The sequence below is a fragment of the Pelodiscus sinensis genome, chromosome 9 (assembly GCF_052426305.1).
Source record: "Pelodiscus sinensis isolate ZL-2025 chromosome 9, ASM5242630v1, whole genome shotgun sequence".
Taxonomy (NCBI): domain Eukaryota; kingdom Metazoa; phylum Chordata; order Testudines; family Trionychidae; genus Pelodiscus; species Pelodiscus sinensis.
The window spans coordinates 67,279,539-67,299,295 of NC_143060.1; the positions used below are offsets into that span (position 1 = coordinate 67,279,539).

The window sequence follows — 19,757 nt, forward strand, 5'->3', positions numbered from 1 at the left end:
ATCACTTTTTTCACGGGGAAGAGGGTTGTATGTTAATACAGCAGCTTGGCCTTAGAGGCGACATAATTAAAACAAACAAAAACTTAGACTTTGTCTAGATTCTGTGGGGCTTGCAGGATGTGGGGGAAGGAGGGGCAATTGCAGCAAGCAGAGCGGGGTGACACAGCCCCTCTCCAAATTTACGGCATGAACAACTTGTACCATAGCTTGTGCCGTTCTGCCATTACCCCACACTCAGCACATGGTCACGAAATCAATTGCAGCCTGCATCTCACAAACCAGGGTTCACATTCATTTGTGTGAGAGGAACTTTTTATCTAGTGGCTTTGTTATGGCCACCCTAAACCCACGATAGTAGCTGGCCCTGCTGGCGTCCGCACTGTGGTGTATGTGGTATGTGCTAAGAACTTAGAAGCAAGGATTTTCACACCGCTCCCGAAGTCACGTTTAGGCACGTGTCTGAAGTCAGGCAGGTGTTCAAATGCAGAATGAGAAGCCCCACTTCGGTCTTCTCTTTGTGACTCTGGGCTGGGCTGTGTGTGAGCGTAGCCAGCGCAGTGAGGAGCTAGCCTTCACTAAGAGTGGTCTGTTGGCATTGTGTTCCCCCGCTGGAGTAGCAGCTACTCTTGCAGCTCGCTGGGCAGGTTCTTGGGCGCCGTGGCCCATATATGTTTTCACGAGAGCTTTGCAAAACTTGTTTGCTAAGCCCAACAGCCCAGGTCTGAAACGTTCTGGGAAAGCCGAGATTGGTTTCATTCTGCTGCAGATCTGAACTGATCTGAACATGGGTAGAACTGTGTGAACGGGGGATTCCGTGCTGCTGGGGCATGGCACCAAGGCAGAAAGGAGGTAGCGCAGCCCCTGGGGCTGAGTCAAGCGCATGCGTGGCTCTGCGTCGGAGCCGTCAGCGTATCCGGGTCTAGCTGCCTGCACGCTCCCTCTTGCAACATACAAGTGTCTTTGTCTTACAGCAACAGAACTTCAAGCAGAAAGTGGTGGCCTTGCTGAGACGGTTTAAAGTGTCTGACGAGGTAAGTTCGTTAACACTCCCTTGTCCCTCAGACTTTCACGTTCAGCCAGGTCCGGCTCACGCCAGGTCGGTTTTCCTCCTTTCTCTCACTTGCCTTCTCGAATCTGTCCTGATTCCCGCTATCTTTGTCGGAGGCTCTTTGGACCCCGGTTGAACAGAGCAGGTTGAGAACTGACATCAGAAACCCACCAAGGTTTCCAGGTGTGGTTTGGTCAGAGATTTTACAGGACACTTGTGCACCCACTTGCCTGCAGACTGTGACCCTTTCAAAGACAACCTGTCGGTTTGTTGGCTTACACAACCCATGAGGTCAGCTCACAGCTTGTTTTCTTACAGCCTTGCTTGTAAATCTCAGCAAACCACTTCGTTTTCACAGGAAACAAGCGAACAAAAATCCTAAGACCGTAAACCATCTGGTAAAAGCTGAAAAGGACAAGCACGTGGGAACATTTTGTATAATGGTCCTGCCGGCCACTAGTCAGATGACTCCCCTGGAAGCGGCTCGCTCCCCAGTGGTTCCTTGTTCCTCCAGACAGAGCTGTGAAGGGAAAGGAGGGGTGCTGGCCTGTGGGTCCCTCAGCTGTTGGGTACCCGTATCTCATGGCGCAAAGTGACCATGCTTCCTTGATGCCCAGTTCTCGTGTCATTCCTCCCTCGGTAGAGTCCCTGTCCCTAAACCCTCGCTGCAGCCATGCTCCTCTCCTCGAGGAGGCCACCTGCTTGTGGGGGGTGCACTACCTGCAAAATACTACTGTTCGGAGGCAGGAGAGGGGTCATGAATTACTCTCCTCCCCCCCCCCCCCCCCCCCCCCCCCCCCCGCTCGCTTTCCTTTTCTGTTGCTACTGAGGAGAAGTAACTGGGCTGGGGCAGTGTGGCAGTCGCCATGGAGCCAGCTGTGCTGCTGCCCTCTAGTGCTGGCTCTAGGATTGACACCAGGAGGACAGGTGCTTTATCCCCCTTGCTCTCCCACAAGGCAGGAAGCTGCTGGGCGTTCTGGTTTAAGGACGTTGTTAGAGTCTTGTTAATCTGGGTCTGCTACGGCGGGAACCCTCCTCTGGACATAGCCCCCACCCCTTTGCTCAACAAGACGTCCGAAGGCACCGGAGCCACGTCCTCGAGGTTAGGGGTGCTCGAGGGAGAACACGGGATGGACTAGGTCTGGCTTTGGGCTCTTGGTAGAACGCTTCTAACTCGCCCCCCTCTGAAGCTCCATTTCTAAAGAGCTGTCAAATGATCAGTAAGTGTGTTAGTAGCTTAATAACTTGTTAAAGATGAATAGCTCCCGGGGGCCGGGTTGCTCAGAGCACCGTTTCCTGGTGTGCTCGTGCACCATCTCTAGTCCCCACAGCTCCGTGTGCAAGTGCTCCACGGCCCTCGCAGCGCAGTGTGCAGACTGGCCTGGCTTCCGGAGGCGACGAGGAATGCCAGCCTGTTGCCCAGATGCTGTGAGATGAGTCGGTGTCTCCGTGATTTCCATGCTGCCTGCTGTAGCCACGTGTCTTGTGCTTAGGTTCTGGATTCAGAGCAGGACCCAGCGGAGCACGTGCCAGAAGTGGAGGAAGACTTGGACCTCCTCTACGACACGCTGGATATAGAGAACCCCAGCGACAGCGGCCCTGAGATGGAAGATGACGACAGTGTCCTGAGCACTCCTAAACCAAAGCTGAAGTAAGAAGCCGGGAGGGAGTTAACTGGGCGAGACGGAGCCATGCTTGGCTATCAAAGAGCTCTGCCGTCTCCTTGTCCTGCCAAGGGTTTGGCCATCTGCTTTTTGGAGGGGCAATATTGAGACTGAATCCCTCCTTACCCCACTAATAATTACAGCTGCGTTGATTGCCTTCCACTCCTCCGCCCCTTTCTCCTTGCCTGGCACTGGGTCGCAGTGCGGATCTGACCCAGGTGAAAGATTTGCACGCACTGGCAAGTCAGTTAATGGCAGGAGTTTACCGGTTAGCCCTGCTCTTCTCACACCACTGCAAAGGGAGCTGCCTGGGCTGCACAGAGGGGGACTAAGCCATTTGAGACTGTCAGACGGGGGGAGGTGCAAAGTGCCCGTGGGCGCTACGTGGCACTACAGGCGATATGCATGCAGCCCGCTGCGGGGGGAGGGGACAAGAAGGGTGTGCCAATGGAGTGATCAGACCAGAACCAGCTGCAGTTGTAAGTCAAGAGAGGCCAGGCTATGAAGTGGAGGAGGAGAGGGAATTGTGCGAACAGCTGTGAGATGGCTTCAGCGGAATGGAAACTAGACCAGAGGGGAGCACGGGGAGGTGGAGGAGAGGAGCTTGAAGCAGCGGCTGTCAGGGCACACAGTGAACGTGGAAGAGAAGGGAGAGGGGCCGTAGCTGCAGAGGCAGGTGGAGGCAAGAGAGCTGCTTGGGGGTGGTTTGATGGAGGCATGAATGGAGCAAGCTGAGCAAGAGGACAGCCTGTGGAAGGGGGCAGGGGGTGTGTTGGGGTGAGGGGCTCGGAAAGAGCAGACGGGTTGCTGTGGGGAGCGTAGGAAGTCGTGTGAGTGGGGAACGTAGGAAGTCGTGTGAGAGGTGAGCACTTGGAAAAAGGTGTGGGAGGAATGGTTCTGTCGGGGAATGCAAGGCAGGAAACGCCGCCCAGGATCGTGGCAGGCGAGAATTCAGCATTTCACGTTCCGGTGATGAAAAGCTAGCACGCATGACTCAGTATGGTCTGGGGTAACGGGTTGAATGCTGGCCAGCTGATGGTTTGCGAAGTGCAGTTGCTAACTGGGCAGTAATCCCCTAGAAGGACCGAGAGCGTGTTCTTGGTGCGTGCTAGTCCGCGGTTTGGCCATGAACTGAAAGAGAAGGTGCGGTCTGTAGCTGGTGGTTTGTGGGTGCTGACACACTGGTGGCAGGGAAGTTACTAGGACAAGATGCTTATAGAGGGACAGGGGCCACTCTGTAAACCAGGCAAAGTCAAACAGCATCGTAATGCAAGCGATACACCGGGCCTACCTAACTCATGGGGAGACTGAATTATGGCGGGGAGACTCTGCCAAGCCATGGTGGGTACGTGGAAAGTTAAATCCAGAGCGGACGTCTGCCTAAACGGAGTGTCGTCTAGCTCAGCCTCCTGCTCTGTGGCTTGATGCGGGTTGCCTAGCGCAGAGCTCTGGCCTGTGTAGAAGGTTGAACGAGATGATCGCAGGGAGGAAGGAGAGTAGAGCTGCAATCTGAATTGCTCCTGAGAGCCAGCCCTGTGAGAGGGTGCGTAAGAGCCCCGCGGTAGAGGGGCACCCGGAGAGGTACGGGACCAGCCGAGCTGGAAGAGCCTAGGTCTCCTGGCTCACGTTCCCGTGCTTACACCGTGGGCCCCTCCTTTCCGTTCCATTCTCCCGCGCACAGCTGCCAGAGTGCCGGAGGCTGGCCCAAGCGCTAGAGGCCCTGTGTGTGAAGAGCAGCTTCTCACTCCTCGGGGCGTCGTTGGGGCAGGCGGGCTCTGGCCGTCTGCCTGGCATCGGGCTGGGAGTGTGGGAGCAGAAGCTGTCGGAGTCTCAGCCTCATGTCTGTCTCGTCTAGACCGTATTTTGAAGGCCTGTCCCACTCCAGCTCCCAGACGGAAATCGGTAGCATCCACAGCGCCCGGAGCCAGAGAGAGCCCTCGAGCCCCGTAAGTCCCATTTCCAGAGGGTGTTCACCAGCGGAGCGGCCTGGCGGCGGCACAGTACATCTCCCCAGCCAAATGGCGGCATTCCCCCTGGCAGGAATTTAACCTGCCATGCAGTCGAATGCGTTCAGCCCCGGGGTTTGCGCTGTGCTGCGATGCATGCCTGTGCGGAGCCGGCGAACGACGCCCGAGTGTGCTGCTACCAGAGCCCGGGGTTTCAGCAGCCGCGAGGCGGAAGTTGCCTTTCCTGCGGCTGTCGCTTACGCTGCGTGTTTTGCCCGTCACTTGCCCTGTGGATTCTGCAGTCAGTTGGCACGAGAACCGGAGCAGGAGCTGTGACTGCTTGCGTACTGCGTGCGTGTGTGTGTGGGGAGGGGGGTGTCAGCTGTTCAGAGCACTGCCTGCAGGGCAGCCGCCCCCACGCCATGTCCCTGTAGAACGCCCACCCCACACAACGGAAGGGCAGACCCCAGTGCACCCCAAGGGCAGGCAGGACTGGGAGGTGCTCTCTGGAGCAGTGTCTGGCAGGGCTGGGGTCAGTCCCTGAGCAGAGAGGTGGCAGTGTCTCTGCCCTAGCTGGCAGAGGGGCGTGGGGATGAAGGGGACCTGTTTGTGGGGCACGGTGCTAGTCTGCGGATGGCGCCCGGCGTTGGATGTGAGCAGTCCGGGTTGGGCTCGGCTCTCTCGGGCCACAGAGCTCCGCAGGGAAGGGCTTGGCGCTGCCAGCCCCCGCCCTCTGTCTCCCAAGCTGCAGCGTCCCTGGGGGCCAGGCATGTTTTTGCCTCCTCTCCAACTCTGTAAGTGGCAGGACCAGGCCCTGTCCAGAAGGACCTGAGCTTCGGAGCAAGACTCGTGAGTCAGTGGAGAAGCCTGGAGCCGTGGAGCACTGGGGGCAGGGGGAGGCTAATCCCAGGCGGCAGTACTGGGCTGTCAGACCCACTGCCGGCGGCCGGGGGGGCGGTCTCTGCAGACGGCAGCTTGCTAAGCCATCTTGCTAGGGCTGCTGAATTGAGGGAGGTTTCTAGTGGAACCTGCCCATGCTTAGCTTGAAGGCCTGAGGGTGGGTCTGTTTCTGCGCTCACTGGCCTGGGACTGGCAAGGCAGTGACTCCCGTTACTGCTCAGCCCTGTGGGGCAAGGTCTGGCTTGGCTCAGTCGGCACAGGGGTGCTGTGTGCCCTAGTGCGGGCGTCTCAGCCTTTCTGTCTGAGGCCTCCCCACAAAACCCCAGAGGGGCAGAGGCTCCAGACAGCTGCTTTTCTGCATGTAGAACCCGGGGCCGGCGTTGTGGGGCAGGAAGCAGGGCAGCTGAGGGATTTGGCCCGAAACCTGTGGGCACCCCAGGGGAGGCCTGCTGCCCTAGCATGCTTTGCTCTGACTGCTCCCTCTCCCCAAACAGGTAGAAGTGCCTGAAAAGACCAAGAGCCTTGGAAGCAAACCCCCAGCGGACAGTCTCTCGGACACCGTGTCCTACGTACGTCTAAGCGCTGCCTTGTAACGCTCGCCCAGCAGTTGGAGTAGCTGCTGTCTGTCGTACCCTGGGGGCTTGGCCTGCCTCACAGGCCTTGCACCGACTCCCTCAGCTGGGAGTCTGTTCCAGGCGGTCGGCTCGTGCTGTGGGAGCTGTGGGTGGGAGCAGCTGGGGGCGACGGAGCAGGGTGGTGTTACTAGGGCCAGGGAAGGCACCGGATTTCCGTGGCTTTTCACGTCGCTCCGTGTTTGTAGGAGCCTAGCCAGCAGGATGCCCAGGAAGCAGAGCTCTCCACGCTGGACGTGTTCATCGAGAAGCTCCCACCCAGCGGGAAAATCACCAAGACGGAGTCTCTCATTATTCCATCCACCAGGTAACACCCGAGGAGGGGTCACCCCGCCACAGGAACGGGCTAGGACCATGTGCAGCCAGGGTAGCCCCGTGCCTGGCCCACCACGGAGGATCTGAGCACCACAGCGCTCCAGGGGGAGAGGGCAGTGGCCAGCCCCGGGACGAGGGGCTTGTAGCCTCTGCTGAGGAAGTACCTGAGGATTGGAGCTGGTCTCCCTCTGAGGCTTCCTCAGCTGGGATGGTGGCTGAGGGTGCGAGATGGGTACTGATGCAGTTCTTGGGCATCCGACTCCAACCTGCAGGGGCGCCTGGCCTGGAAGGAGAGAGATGGAATATTGAGCCGGGCCCCTTGAAGAGAAGCTGGGCAGCCCAAGTCCCTGGTCTCATCTGAAGAACGTGCCCCTCGGGGCTGAAAGCTCCCATGGCCCTTACGAATTGCTCTTGGGGTACACGCTCACATACCAGCCCCGAAGGGCTTGCAGTGGGGGCAGCCTTTGGGCTGTGGGAGCCGGGTGCTGGCTGTCCCTCCAGTTCGGAAGGGGTGCCGGGTGTCCGGTTTTGAACCAGACAGTCTGGGATTGGCGCTTTCTGTCCAGGAAACAAATGGAGAGAATAGAAGTGCCTGGTATTTTCTAAATCCGATGGGATGTAGATTGGGATGGAATGGCAAGTGTGGCCGGGATTTTTGTTGAAACCGTCTGGCCACCCTCCAGTTGGTAGCGGACGGGTGTAACTCGCTGCAAGGGACGCGCTCTGGGGGAGACGTGGTCCTTTAGTTGAAGTTCTTTGAACAGTCTCCTTGATCAGTTAAAACTAGGCACTAATTGGCTCCCTTGCCAGTGTCGTCAGAGAAGAGCCCTAGACCCCATTAAGCCACGGGGGTCTGCTCTCTCCCCACCAGCGGTGATGTGTTGGCTGCTCCTGAGACCAGCCTCCCACAGCACACAGCTTATGTCCGAGTGCTCGCTAGGACAGCTGACGTGACCCCGCCAGCATGCAGCCTGGATTCCCGGGTTTCTGGTCAGCCTGCTGCTCGAGGCCCCTGTGGGTGGATTCGTGGGAGCTGGGCTGCCGGATGTCTCTGATCTGGGTGCGCCACACAGATCCTGTTGCTGCAGCTCAGCACAGCCCCGGCTGAGCACTGACCGTGTGACTTGCGCTTCAGCAGGCCGGAGGGGAAGCAAGCCGGCCGCCGGGGGAGAAGCACGTCACTGAAGGAAAGGCAGCCGGCACGGCCGCAGAATGAGCGAGCAAACAGCCTGGACAACGAGCGCTCTCCGGACACCAGGCACCACCTACAGGTCAGATGAGCTCCCCCTTTCACAGCCCTGTGCCATGTGCCCGTCCCCGGGGTAGGAATTCCAGCAGCCCCTCTCCTCCAAAGGCCAGGGACCAACCTTCCCTTGGGCCCGGCTGCACCGTGCCATGGCAGGCCGAGCTGGGCTCTCTGCCCCTGCTGCTTTGGGGAAGCTCCTTGCTTGGCTTCAGCCAGGGTGAGACTGAAGGCCTGGCCTGAAGCAGCGGGCTCCAGTGTGAGAACCGAGGGATGGCCATGTGGTGCCAGGGAAAACACACAATGCTACAGCGAGTCCTCAGTCTGGCCTCTGACCCAGCGCCCCCGAGCGGGCTGGAAGGAGCCAGGCTCCAGCCCAAGCACACACCATCTCGCTGCTGCGCTGAGCCCGGCAAGCTAGAGCCAGTGGGCCCAGGCTCTGAGAGTCACTGGGCAGGGGGCTTTGCAGTGCAGATGTACCCCAAGTGGGATGTTGAAAGCAAAATCCTTGCTCTGTGCTCTGGGACGATTCTTAGACTCACAGCTTGGTAATATTGACCCCCGTGAAAAGTAATTGCTGCCCAGGATTTGGAAAATCTCTCCCCTTTCTGTAGTTAGTACTGGCTGCCACGCAGCGGCTTTCTTGCGGTGTGTCCTTTGATGATCACGGACTCGCTGGCCGTCAGTAGCTGGTGGAAACGTGCTTGGGGAGTTTCCCTGGCTCCCTGGAAAGCACAGGGCTGTTGGAGGTGGGGAAATGCAACCGTGTCTTATTTGCATCTTTCATACACAGCTTCTCTGAGGGGCTGATGAAACCAACGCTGCTGGTTCAGCCGTGATGAACCACTCTTCCATTCTCTGCTTTGGTGGTTTTGTGTTCACAGATCCCAAGGAAAACCGTGTACGATCAGTTGAATCACATCCTGATTTCTGATGATCATCTCCCAGAAAATATTATTCTTGTTAACACTTCGGACTGGCAAGGCCAGGTAGGTGCAGGAGAGCGGAAGATTGAGCCCTGGTCTCTGTCTAGGGCGGGTTGCAGCTTACACACGAGGTTCAAATCTCCCTGGAAAGTGGGTCTAACAGGATTTGGGAGTTGGGCCTGGGAATGGGAATTGTTCCTCGTCCAGGCAGTTAACATGAGCCTTCCCCAAGCCCAGCCTCTGCCCCTTAGTGGCGCTGTCCCAGGTTAGTCCCTGCTCGTTGGACGTGGCTGAGTTCTTCTCTCCCTGGCGCTTGTGGCCCGCCGAGAAGGCATTTAGAGGGGTGTTTGGCTGCCGGTCTCCCGCCATGCTGAAGTGAGACGAGCGGTGCCAGCCTGCTGACACGGGAGGAGCGCTGTGACCTGCCCGCCGGAAGGCACACATTGCACGCTTAGGGTGTGCTTGGGCTGTGTTCAAGGGTGTGATTGCGGCTCCAGCAGGTGTAACCCCGCTAGCGTCCATCCAGCGAGCGTGGCCAGAAGTCAGCGAAGTAATGATGGCGCCGTGTCCTGGCCTGGGTACACATCTGCACCTGTCCCTGAGCTACGCTGGCTAGATAACCTGCCGTGGGGATGCCTCCCCGGGCTGCAGTCCTGCGCCCGATTGAAGGGCTGGCCTGCCTTTGAAGGGCCCCTCTTGAAGCGAGTACTCCGGGAAGAGGTGTCCTAGAAAAGTCCCGCCAGTCATGCCAAAGAGGGCTGGAAACACCTTTGTCTGAAAATAGCCCAGCTGGGCGAAGGGTGGACGTGGGCTTCTGGTTAAGAGTTTTGACAGTTTCTGAGCAGGTTTTGTCTTCCAGTTTCTCTCGGATGTTCTGCAAAAGCACACCTTCCCCGTGGTCTGCACGTGCTCCTCGGCAGACGTGCAGGCGGCTTTCAGCACGATTGTCTCCAGGATTCAGCGATAGTGAGTTCACGCTTTGCTTAGTGCAAAATGATTTCAGTCTAAGTACACTAAGATGTGCGCCCCCAGCTCCAGACTTAAAATAACCCTCTGTTGACAGGGCAGGCTAGAGACCCCCCAGCTGAAATGAGATTTCCCTCTAATAATAAATACCTCATCCCTCCCCGAAGGGCCTAGCAAGCTGATGGGCTCTGCAGGGTGCCACAAAGGTCAAAAGACCCCAGCTATTTTGGATCAAGGAGGGAAGCAGTTCCCAGAGCCTAGGCATCCTCGGGGGCTGTGCATTGCCAGAGCCCCCTCCTCTACTGCCCCGGCTGTGGTGCTTTGGGGGGCAGGGACAGGCAGCTGGCACCCAGACTGTTTGGCTTGGGTAGGTCACAGTTGGCACCAGCTTTATCTTCAAACCCCCACAGTGGGTTCAGTGTCTTTCCAGCCCAGGCCTGTGTCAGGCCCAGAGCACTTCAGTGAGACTGTCTCCCTCGGCTGCTGCTGCTCCTTCGCTCACGAACGGACCATGGGCTCTCAAATGGGAACGAGCCTGCTTGGAGCGGTGGGGCCCATGCGGGGAGGTAGGGGCAGCTGCCGGGGGCCTGGAGCGGAAGGTGGTGGCTCCTGTAGTACTCGGCCTGGGCATATCTGCCTTCTCCTCACTCCTGTGCAGCTCTCGCTGGGCAGGGCAGGGCAGACCAGGCAGAGCAGGGGGCCTCGGTGGGATGGGTGGGGTGGGGCAGACGGAGCACAGCAGGGAGCCTCGGTGGGATTGGCGGGGCGGGGCAGACGGAGCAGATCAGGGGGCCTCAGTGGGATTGGCGGGACGGGACAGACCTGGCAGAGCAGGGGGCCTCGGTGGGATTGGCGGGACGGGACAGACGGGGCAGAACAGGGGCCCTCGGTGGGATGGGCGGGGCGGGGCAGACCCGGGGGCCTGGGTGGGATGGGCGGGGCAGATGGGGCAGAGCAGTGGGCCTGGGTGGGATTGGCGGGGTGGGGCAGACGGAGCAGATCAGGGGGCCTCAGTGGGATTGGCGGGACGGGACAGACCTGGCAGAGCAGGGGGCCTCGGTGGGATGAGCGGGGCAGACGGGGCAGAGCAGGGGCCCTCGGTGGGATGGGCGGGGCAGAGCAGGGGCCCTCGGTGGGATGGGCGGGGCGGGGCAGACCCGGGGGCCTCGGTGGGATGAGCGGGGCAGACGGGGCAGAGCAGGGGCCCTCGGTGGGATGGGCGGGGCAGACCCGGGAGCCTCGGTGGGATGGGCGGGGCAGATGGGGCAGAGCAGGGGGCCTCGGTGGGATGGGCGGGACAGTTGGTGTCTCCCAGAGTTGCTGTTTCTGGCTTCCTGCAGACTCTGGCCCCATGGCCCTACTTTCGAGCTGCACCTTAACAAGGAGGGCTGGGAACACCTTGCTGTAGGGGAGAGGCTGGATTCCCATGTCCCCTCAGACCAGTGACCGGCGAGCCAAGCCGTGTGCAGTGCTGCAGGAGTGCTCTGGGTTAGGGCTCCGGTCCATGGCTCCCTGCACAGCCCCCGCAGAACAAGTGAACTCTCCCTCTCGGCTGGCTGGCGTCCTCCCGAGCCTTGGCCGCCGGTCCTCTGGCAGCCCCTTCGTTGGCTGGCTGCAAGTCGCCTCTCCTGTAGGGAGCTGAGCTGCGGGCAAACGGCACCCTGTTTCCCAGGGAGGCTGATCGGGGTCACGTCCCACCATGTGTTTGAAAGAGTCCTCTCTGAGGAACAGCGTCTTCCTGCAGCCCATGGGCTCCGTTACCTCTGAGGCGGGACACACAAGGGTCTCTTTCCCGAGTGGTCTGCAGAGCGACCCTCAGCATGGCAGGCACTGGTCAGTCCGCGTGACTGCGGTCTCGAGAGTCCCCTCTAGAGGCATGACTGTCGCAGGCACGACTATCCAGCATCGAGGCACCCTGGCTCCGGCACTGGGAGCCTCTTCTCAGAGACAAGACAGGGGAAATTCCTAGCTGTTGTTACCGTTGGGCAGCATGAGCACAGGGATAAGACCAAATGCTTGTGGGTCATGCTTTGCACACCGTTCCCTGTGAAACGTATTGCATGTCGCTAGCCTCTGGTGCGAGGCTTAATCCCCAGGGAGGAAATGCTTAGAGGCCTGAGGAAGGAGACTGAGGGGAAGATGTCTAAGTGGTTTGTAAAAGCGGGCGAGGACGAAGGTGCATCCACGCTGCGAGAAAAGCCCCGTGGCTGTCCCCTGCCCGCTGACCGGGAGTGGGGCTCTAACACGGCAGTGGAGATGGGAACCATACTGCAGAGTAGGGTCCCAGGGCCTTGCCATGTGTTCCCAACATAATGGCACTTGGCTCCTATGCAGGAGACCCAAGAGCAGGGTTTCACAGCTAGGAAAGAATGGCGGGGAGGGAGAGAGCCAGGAGGACTGTGGAAAGGACGTGTTTCTAAAGCAACTCTCACGTTTTATTAATGCATTGTGAGATGCTGCCCTGTGTACGATTGTCCTACGCGTTAGAACGGCTCTTTGCTGTTCCGCATCCATTAGCTAGGTTGGCTCTCTCAAGCATCTTTCCGACGTAATCTGAAAATAGTTCTTTAGAAGTTATAAATATGTTCCCTTTTTTTTTGTCTAGCTGTAACTGCAATTCTCAGCCTCCAAACCCCATTAAAATTGCAGTGGCCGGAGCGCAGAATTACCTCAGTGCTGTGTTGCGGCTCTTTGTAGAACAGCTGTCTCACAAAACCCCAGACTGGCTCAGCTACATGAGATTTTTGATCATCCCACTAGGTAAATAAGTTGCTGTTTTCTTCACAGAAAGATGAATGGCTTAAATCAAATGCACACGCTCAGGAATGCTCTTCAGGGAACTCTTGGTTAGAGTGTGTTCCAAAGGCCACGTCCTTGCTGGCTATGAAAGGAGACCAATATTGCTCTGCTGTAGGATTAAATATCACATTCCTGTCGCATCGGTGAATGTCATCATTACATGCCTGATGCCAAATCCCAAGTATTGTTGGGAAGCAGCCATTTATAGTCCATATTAAACGCAGCAGGTTGACAGAGCTACTATGCTACAACTTCAATCCTCTTGCTGTGTCCTTTTAACTGGCGTGTGTAACGAATTTTGGCAGTGTTCTGCTAGCAATCCTGTATGTGATTGCTAGATATACCACAGCACTAGTGGTGTTTGAAGGAGTAACTTCTGGACTCCTCGAGACTGTAGCTCCAGTTGTTCATAGACAGTAAATGAGAAGCTGTTAATACTCTGTTAAGAGGAAGCTCTTTTAAATTGTTACACATTTTAGATGGAAGAGAAGGTAACTATAAAAAACCCAAATGGGCTCTGAAACTGCTGAGAGGTAAAATGAGGGGGAAGTTTTGGCCGTTCATATCTCCCTCCTTCCTCCCCATCCTCGCTGCTCACCCAGGCTCTTCTGCAACATCCTGGATGTAGTTGAATGCAGCAAAAAATGAGCTCAGTGTAGCATCAGTTTTCAGGGGGGTTTCTCTTCATTCTTTCAGCGCATAGGGTGACATGATCGCAACACACATTTGAAGTCAGTTGAGATTTTCTAGTGTCTAAACTTTCAGACTGTGAATGAAAAACTTGAAAACCGGTAGTGAGGAAAGGATCCAAGGTCCTTGTGACGGTTGTTGGGAACAATTTACACGTGTCTCAGAACTGTTCAAAAGCCTGGAGGAGGAGGGGGACTGGTTGTAGAGAGGCTTGGCCAGTGGGTTGACTCTCATGTCATTGGATGTGCAGGCAAGCGTGGAGTTCTGAGCTGGGTTTGCAGGAGGGTAAGAGTTTCTGGGAAGTGGGTAGGGTACCTAATAACCTAGCACAGCTGGCTGAGATTTGAGCTCTCGGAGTTTAGATTTCAGTAAGTGATTGTTTTCCGTTTTAAGTACAGAGACTGTGACAGCTACAAACAAGTGATCAGTGAGGACCGTACCTCAACGTATCAATTCACCTGGCTCACCATTGCAAAGGAGGTGGTGGCCATCAGGTGATTAAATGTACTGAAGCAATGAAATCAGACAGTACTTCTCCAGTGAAATCTAACCATAGTTCAGAGAGTTGAAGTAGCAAGATAGAATAGTTATTATTGAGCTCAGTGGATGGCAAAATCATTCATTGGGATCAAATGTGACATTGAATGAAACTTCCGTGTGTAAATGCAGAAGCGTCTGATCCTGCCAGAGACACTGTAAATGCCATTATCACTGAGGCAGAACTATGTGATAACTGAAGTAGAGCCAGGTAGGAAACAGTTTTCTGGTCCCATAAAAACATTTGAGATTTTGAAAAATGGCCTATCCTGAATAGGCCAAAAAGTTTCATTCAAATATTTTCATAAACTGAAAATTAAAAAAGAAGACCATATCCGTCAAAAATTAACTTACATTTTGAAAGTGGAAAGTCTTGAAATGTTTTAGGTTTAAAAATGACGAAGTGAGATGTTTTGAGAACTTCAAAATTTTGATGTGGGACATCTGATCCTTTCCCATGAACAACTTGTTTTGATAAAGCAGCGTTTTCCAATAAAAGCCATTGAATCGAAAAACTCCCAACCAACTCGACAGTTAAGCATGAGTTCCTAAATTTCCAACAGCTTTTCAGCATTGACTTCATTCAGGAGCCAAAATTGCCAAAGATCAAGCATTGGTGATGCCAGAAACAACTGAAAGGCAAAGACTTGAACCTGATAAAGTTGCAACCTCTTTTATGCTGATAACCTTGCTTTTGATTTAGTGGAGAATGAACAATTGAAAGAAAAAATTGAATCATTTTGTGGTAAAATAGTCTTCCAAGGGACTTATGCTCACAGGCCCATTGCTAAATACGTGTAAAGAAACGAAGGGAAAAAGAAGAGTTGTAAAAAAAATGTATTTATATTAATGCAAGATGGTACATTAGAAATTCTCCAATTGTGATTGTGAATGTCCACATAAGAAAATTGCATTTGTGCATCATGCCATGGATTCTAGGACCAGAAAGACCACGTTGTGTCCATATGATGGAAGATATCCTCCAAGAACAGAGAGATGAGTATGACAAGATCTTCACCATTTGCTCAGAACAACAAAGGGCAACTTCTCAAAAGCATGCATTTTTATTCCTGGGGTGGGTGGGTATTCAAAACTATTTGAAAGTCATTGAGAACGAAATAACTTAACACAGACCTAAAGATCATTGTGCATGATGTGCTGAGAAATAAATGATTTTCCAATTCTGTTTGATTATCCAGAAAAACTTCAATGCCCCAGCTTCCAAAGAAATGCTGGGGAGCTCAGGAAGTTCTTGTCTGTTGGCATTCAGCGAACATAGATGTGTTGAAACTTGCCCTGATAACAAGGAGGATTTTGATTTGAACCATGGTATGCTGTTTACACAAAGGGGGATACCACCGAGCAACAATACAATTGGAGGTGCATTTTCGGGAACTTGGGCAGATTAAACAACAAGAAGTCTGGTGGCACCTTATAGACAAACAGATTTATTGGAGCATAAGCTTTAGTGGGCAAAGACCCACTTCGTCAGTTGCATCTTGTTTATGCAGATTCAGGCTAACACGACTACCTCTCTCTGATTCTTGGGCAGATTATAGGCTCATGACACAAATGTCACAGTCCCAGCGGAAATATGGGTTGATCTACTGGGAGAATTGGAAGCACCCAAGGATAAAATCGAGAGGCTTGCAGAGGCTGTGGAACTTTTCCATTACTTGCCCAACACAACTAATCCCAGAGACCAAAAATGTCAGTTGAGCAGAGAATGGCAGAGGCTGGAATGTGATGGAAGAGAACTCGGTTTTTAAATGTGTTGCTCTCCTCCTCAGCCAGCTGTCAGTCAACTCTTTCTCTGGCCATGCAAATCCGAAAGAGGTAAAGCTGAAAAAGCAAAGGAGCTGCTAAGTGTGTATGTACGGATTGAGAAGAGCAGTAGGCCTAACGAGCTAGCTGATTAGGACGCGTTTTGTATGGAAGAACTGCAAGCCTTTCTTGGCAGACTCTCTTGACATTTCACATGTCTCCTTGATTCCTTCTCTCCCTCTCCCTGCCCCCTTAGAGGAAAAAACCTGAGCTTTGTCTGGGTCAAATTAAACTGCCCCCTCCCTATTTTGTAACAGTTCTCATTCACATCACAGCTGAATTGGGAGGAGAGAGCATCTCAGAGACATGCACACAGATACTCCACAGCCCTTGGGAGCACTGGAGCCCTGGTACCTGCAGAGAGGAAGGCAGGCTGTGATGTACATGCTGCTATCACAATAACTTGCAGCATTTCCTTTGCAGGAGTTGGGCCACACTAAAGAGCCGGGTCGAGGCGTCTCAGCATTTTCCAAGTATTTCTCTCCTCAGCAGTTTCTCAGCCTATTTCCTTGGGTTGGTTGCTTTTGCTGAAGCGTTGGGATGGTTAGGTCTGCTCGGGGAGCCAAAGGGCAGCAGGTCTCAGCGGGAAGCCGGTTTGGCTGCTGCGCTCAGACTGTCGGTCCACGGAGCCAGGTTATGCTGCGCAGCTGGAACAGAGCCATGCATCAGCACGTGGGTCGTGAGAACAGCTCAGGGTGCGGTTCTCCATGGCGCTGGCACCCTCGCTGCGTGGCGCTCTCCTCGGAGGAGTGGGAGCTGCCCAAGAGGCACCGTTAGCTAGAGTGAAAGGCAATTCCTAGCTGGGGAGACACCTGCCAGGCTCTGCTTCTGGTGCTGCAGATGCTTATTCTCCCCCTCCCCCCGAAAATCAGGGCACTTCTCTTTGGGACCCTAACTGTAAACACAAGAGTGGCTCTTCCGTTCAGTGAGGACATGGCCTGAAAGGTGGGTGGCTAGTCGACGGGAGAATGCTTCCACGGGCATGGGGATTTCGATCACTTAACCTCGTCGGGGGGGTGGATTTTTCTGGCCCCTGGCTGACATAGTTGGTCAGCCTAATTGTCAGTGCATTCGGCATGTGGAGCAACTGGCTTTTTGCTCTCCTCTCAGGTTCTCACCCCGTGGCGAAGTATCTAGGCTCTGTAGATCACAGGTACAACAACTTCTTCCAAGACTTAACCTGGAGAGATTTGTTTAATAAACTTGAAGCACAGCCCACTGGTAAGTGCCTGCTTTAATTTTTGGAGTACGTGGGGCGAACAATTTGAATGAGTTTAACTTCAGAAGATTGCAAATAAACGCCAGCGGGAAAGTCTAAGTTCAGAGACTCACTGTCTGTGTTAATTTCTTCTCCTGCGCCCAGCTCCGATTCCATGTTGCTTTTTCAGATGCTGACTGTTTTGCAGCCCTAAATGTCATTCAGTGTGGTTTTCCACTGCCTTTCCAGGGTTTTCATGTATTTCCCCAGATCTTAGTTGGTGCTTGGTTTTTTTCCCCCATCACTTCACCCATAACAGTGGCTCATAGGTCTTTGCAGAATTCCTCAAATCCTCTGTAGTCTTGACCAATCGAAATTATTTTAGAGAGACAAGGTGTCAGTGAGAGAGATGAACTTTCCCACAGAACTCTCCTTTGGTCCTTGTCTCCAAGGAGTTGTCTCCTTTGCGTGTCCAAATACTCCTCTTTCTGAAGTCTGTGCCAGAGAAAGACATGCTTGGTCACTGCCCCAGCCACACGTTCCCATCCCATTCCCCAGCAGTTCCATCGGCAGACGGCATTAGCATAGGTCACTTTACTAGGGAACTTTCCCAACAAGATCAGCTGGGACCAGGTGTAGAATGCAGATTCTTTTTACTACTTTGGTCTGCCTAAAGGTTCCTTCCCTCCCTGGCAGAGTGGACTCTAAACGTGGTGTAATACTCTGCCATTCTCACCCAGGTCATAGCTGTGACTTAGACAAAGGGAATGTAGGCCCATGCATGGTAGCCTGGGTTCTGCCCCTTTGCGTATGTGCATTGGGAGAGCGCTGTTAATTATGCACTCGCATCCTGTTCCTAGAATACCATAGCATTCTTCTACAGCCTGGCACTCACTCCTAGGGGCTCATCATTTTTTATTCGTGCACGTGGCGTTCGTAGGTCAAATAGTTCTGAGAGTTCTCAGCAGAGAAATGCATCAGTCCACCCCGCAGTTCGCCGTACGGTTAGTTCCAGGTAAAGCCCTCTGACCAACCACACCGGAATAATTATGCTGCTGAAATGGTTCCCAGGTGTATCCCAAGCGTGAGACCCATGCCTTCCCTGCACCCGAGCAGCGGCAGCGTCTGTCGGCCCGCGCTTGGCTGACGAGGCCATGCAAAGCAGTGCCGCTTTTCCCCGTGTTCGAAGTCGGAATCCTGTATCGTTCTTTATCTTTAGTGCAGCTTCTCTCGTCCTCGCCTGTGTGGGGGCTGGTCCTTCTCCCACGTCTCGGGGGCTGGGCCCCACGTTGGGGGCTTACGAGCTGGGCTGTGTGCCCTCACTCATGTTCAGTGTGACGAGACCAGCCTGGCCTCCACTGCCCTGGGGAAGCCCTCTCAGAATTGCAGGTCCTTCCTGTCACAGACTAGGGACTCATTTGCCCCTCCCCCCCCCCGCCTCCCCCCCCCGAGGCTCTCCGGCCTTGTGTGTGGTCCAGCCTGAGGCGGTCGTTACGAGGCAGCACGTGGTCTGGCACACGCCGTGCTGAGAGTCTGGCCTTGCTAGCTACCAGGCACCGCTGGCAGACTAGACTGACTTGGCTCCGTCCGTACAGGCTGAGTTCCTGGATGACTTGCCGCTGGACTAATGGCACAGGCCCTGGCACAGGCCCTGGCACAGGGTGGTGTGACAGCCAAGGTGACGCTGCAGCTGCAGGCTGTGCAGTGGACCTGTCCTGCTCTCTCGCTACCTTGCTGCAGTCGGGGCAGGAGGGCCAGGACCTCCCCTCAGACAGAGACAAGTCTAGGACCGAGTCCCTTTACATCCTGAAGGACTCGAGGGCAACGCTTGGGATATGCCCCAGCGACGACAGCCCTTCTGTGCACCATGCCAGGCCTCCTATCCCTGCTGTCAGGACACACACACAAGTGATATCCATCCTAGCAACCCTCTTCCTCCTTGCCTCAGCCACCACCTCGGGCGCAGTGTTGATGTGGAGAGCTGCAAGTCTCTCACGTTCCCACTCTCAGCCCTCTCTGGCATTTGGGGGCCATATTGCCCTTTTTCCCTTGTTGCCCACAGCTGGGGTAAGATCACCACAAACCATTGGGTGCTGGAGGTTCGGTGGGACGGTTACTCCCAAGTTTTTCACCTTCCTGCTACACCTGCCCCCCCCTTGCCTGGCCACCTACAGGGATGGGGGGAGTCCCATCACATCCCCCTCCAACATGGTGCGCCCCAAGGATGTTAGAACAGGTCTCCAACCCCTTCATCAGAGGGGGGTTCTACGTTTTCCTCCCAACGAAAGAGAGAGGCCTTTGCGCCATCCTTAGTCTCTGCCTCCTCAGCCCCTTCATCAGCGCAAGGCCAACCTCCAGATGGTGACGCTTGCCTGGATCTTTCCTTCCCTCCTTCGGGGAGTCGGGTTCGCAGCTCTCAACATGAAATAGCAACATCCATCCACTTGACTGCACATTTCTTTGCTTGTGCATGGGGGCCAAGCGCTAGCCCTTCAGCGTCGCAACAGCCTCCTAGGTCTTCAGAGGTGTTCGTGGCCATGGCGGTACCAGTCCAGTGTCTGCAGTGGCCATGGTTCCGTATCTGGATGACTGGCTTCTTGTGTCCTCCCACACCAGTCAGGCTCCTTGCCCTCTCCCCACCTCTCCAGGCGCCTGCATCAGGAAGAAGAAATCCATTCTCGGCCTAATGCAGATGATTCGCTTCATTGGTGTCTGCTTTATTTCCATGGCGACTAGTGCCTTTCTCCTGGACTACTTTGCCATGCTGATGGGCCCACAGCGTAACCCCTGTGCCCCGGGCCGTGGGTTCCCCACGCCTGCACTAAAGCTTATTGAAGACAAGCTCGCACCCTAAAGGCTGTCCTTGTCTAGCCACAATCTCCAGGCTAGAGACTCTTCTTTGGGTGTGTCACGCCAGCCAGAGATACGGGGCTCCTAGCTTCCCACTGTTTAAATAGACTTTCCCTGGGCTGGAATCTTTTGTTCTACGTCCCCCTTCCTTGGAAAATGACCTAGTCAAACTGGCATCCTGGCACCAGCTGGCGTGGTCACATGTCTTACTAGGACCAA

At 55.0% G+C, this 19,757-nt stretch overlaps 1 protein-coding gene across 6 annotated transcripts in view; it reads left to right on the top strand.

Moving 5' to 3' along the window:
- The window catches only part of PACS2 (phosphofurin acidic cluster sorting protein 2), a 95,169-nt gene that overhangs the window by 54,768 nt on the left and 20,644 nt on the right, over nt 1-19,757 (top strand). For 3 of the 6 annotated variants that reach the window (XM_075937069.2, XM_075937071.2, XM_075937067.2), the window contains exons 8-17: nt 972-1,031; nt 2,542-2,699; nt 4,568-4,658; nt 6,053-6,127; nt 6,379-6,497; nt 7,641-7,776; nt 8,633-8,737; nt 9,534-9,640; nt 12,246-12,400; nt 16,601-16,711. In XM_075937069.2, the coding sequence (XP_075793184.1) occupies nt 972-1,031; nt 2,542-2,699; nt 4,568-4,658; nt 6,053-6,127; nt 6,379-6,497; nt 7,641-7,776; nt 8,633-8,737; nt 9,534-9,640; nt 12,246-12,400; nt 16,601-16,711 (1,117 nt within the window). The remainder of the gene's footprint in view (nt 1-971; nt 1,032-2,541; nt 2,700-4,567; nt 4,659-6,052; nt 6,128-6,378; nt 6,498-7,640; nt 7,777-8,632; nt 8,738-9,533; nt 9,641-12,245; nt 12,401-16,600; nt 16,712-19,757) is intronic. The other 3 variants (XM_075937072.2, XM_075937068.2, XM_075937070.2) reach the window with 2 other exon arrangements.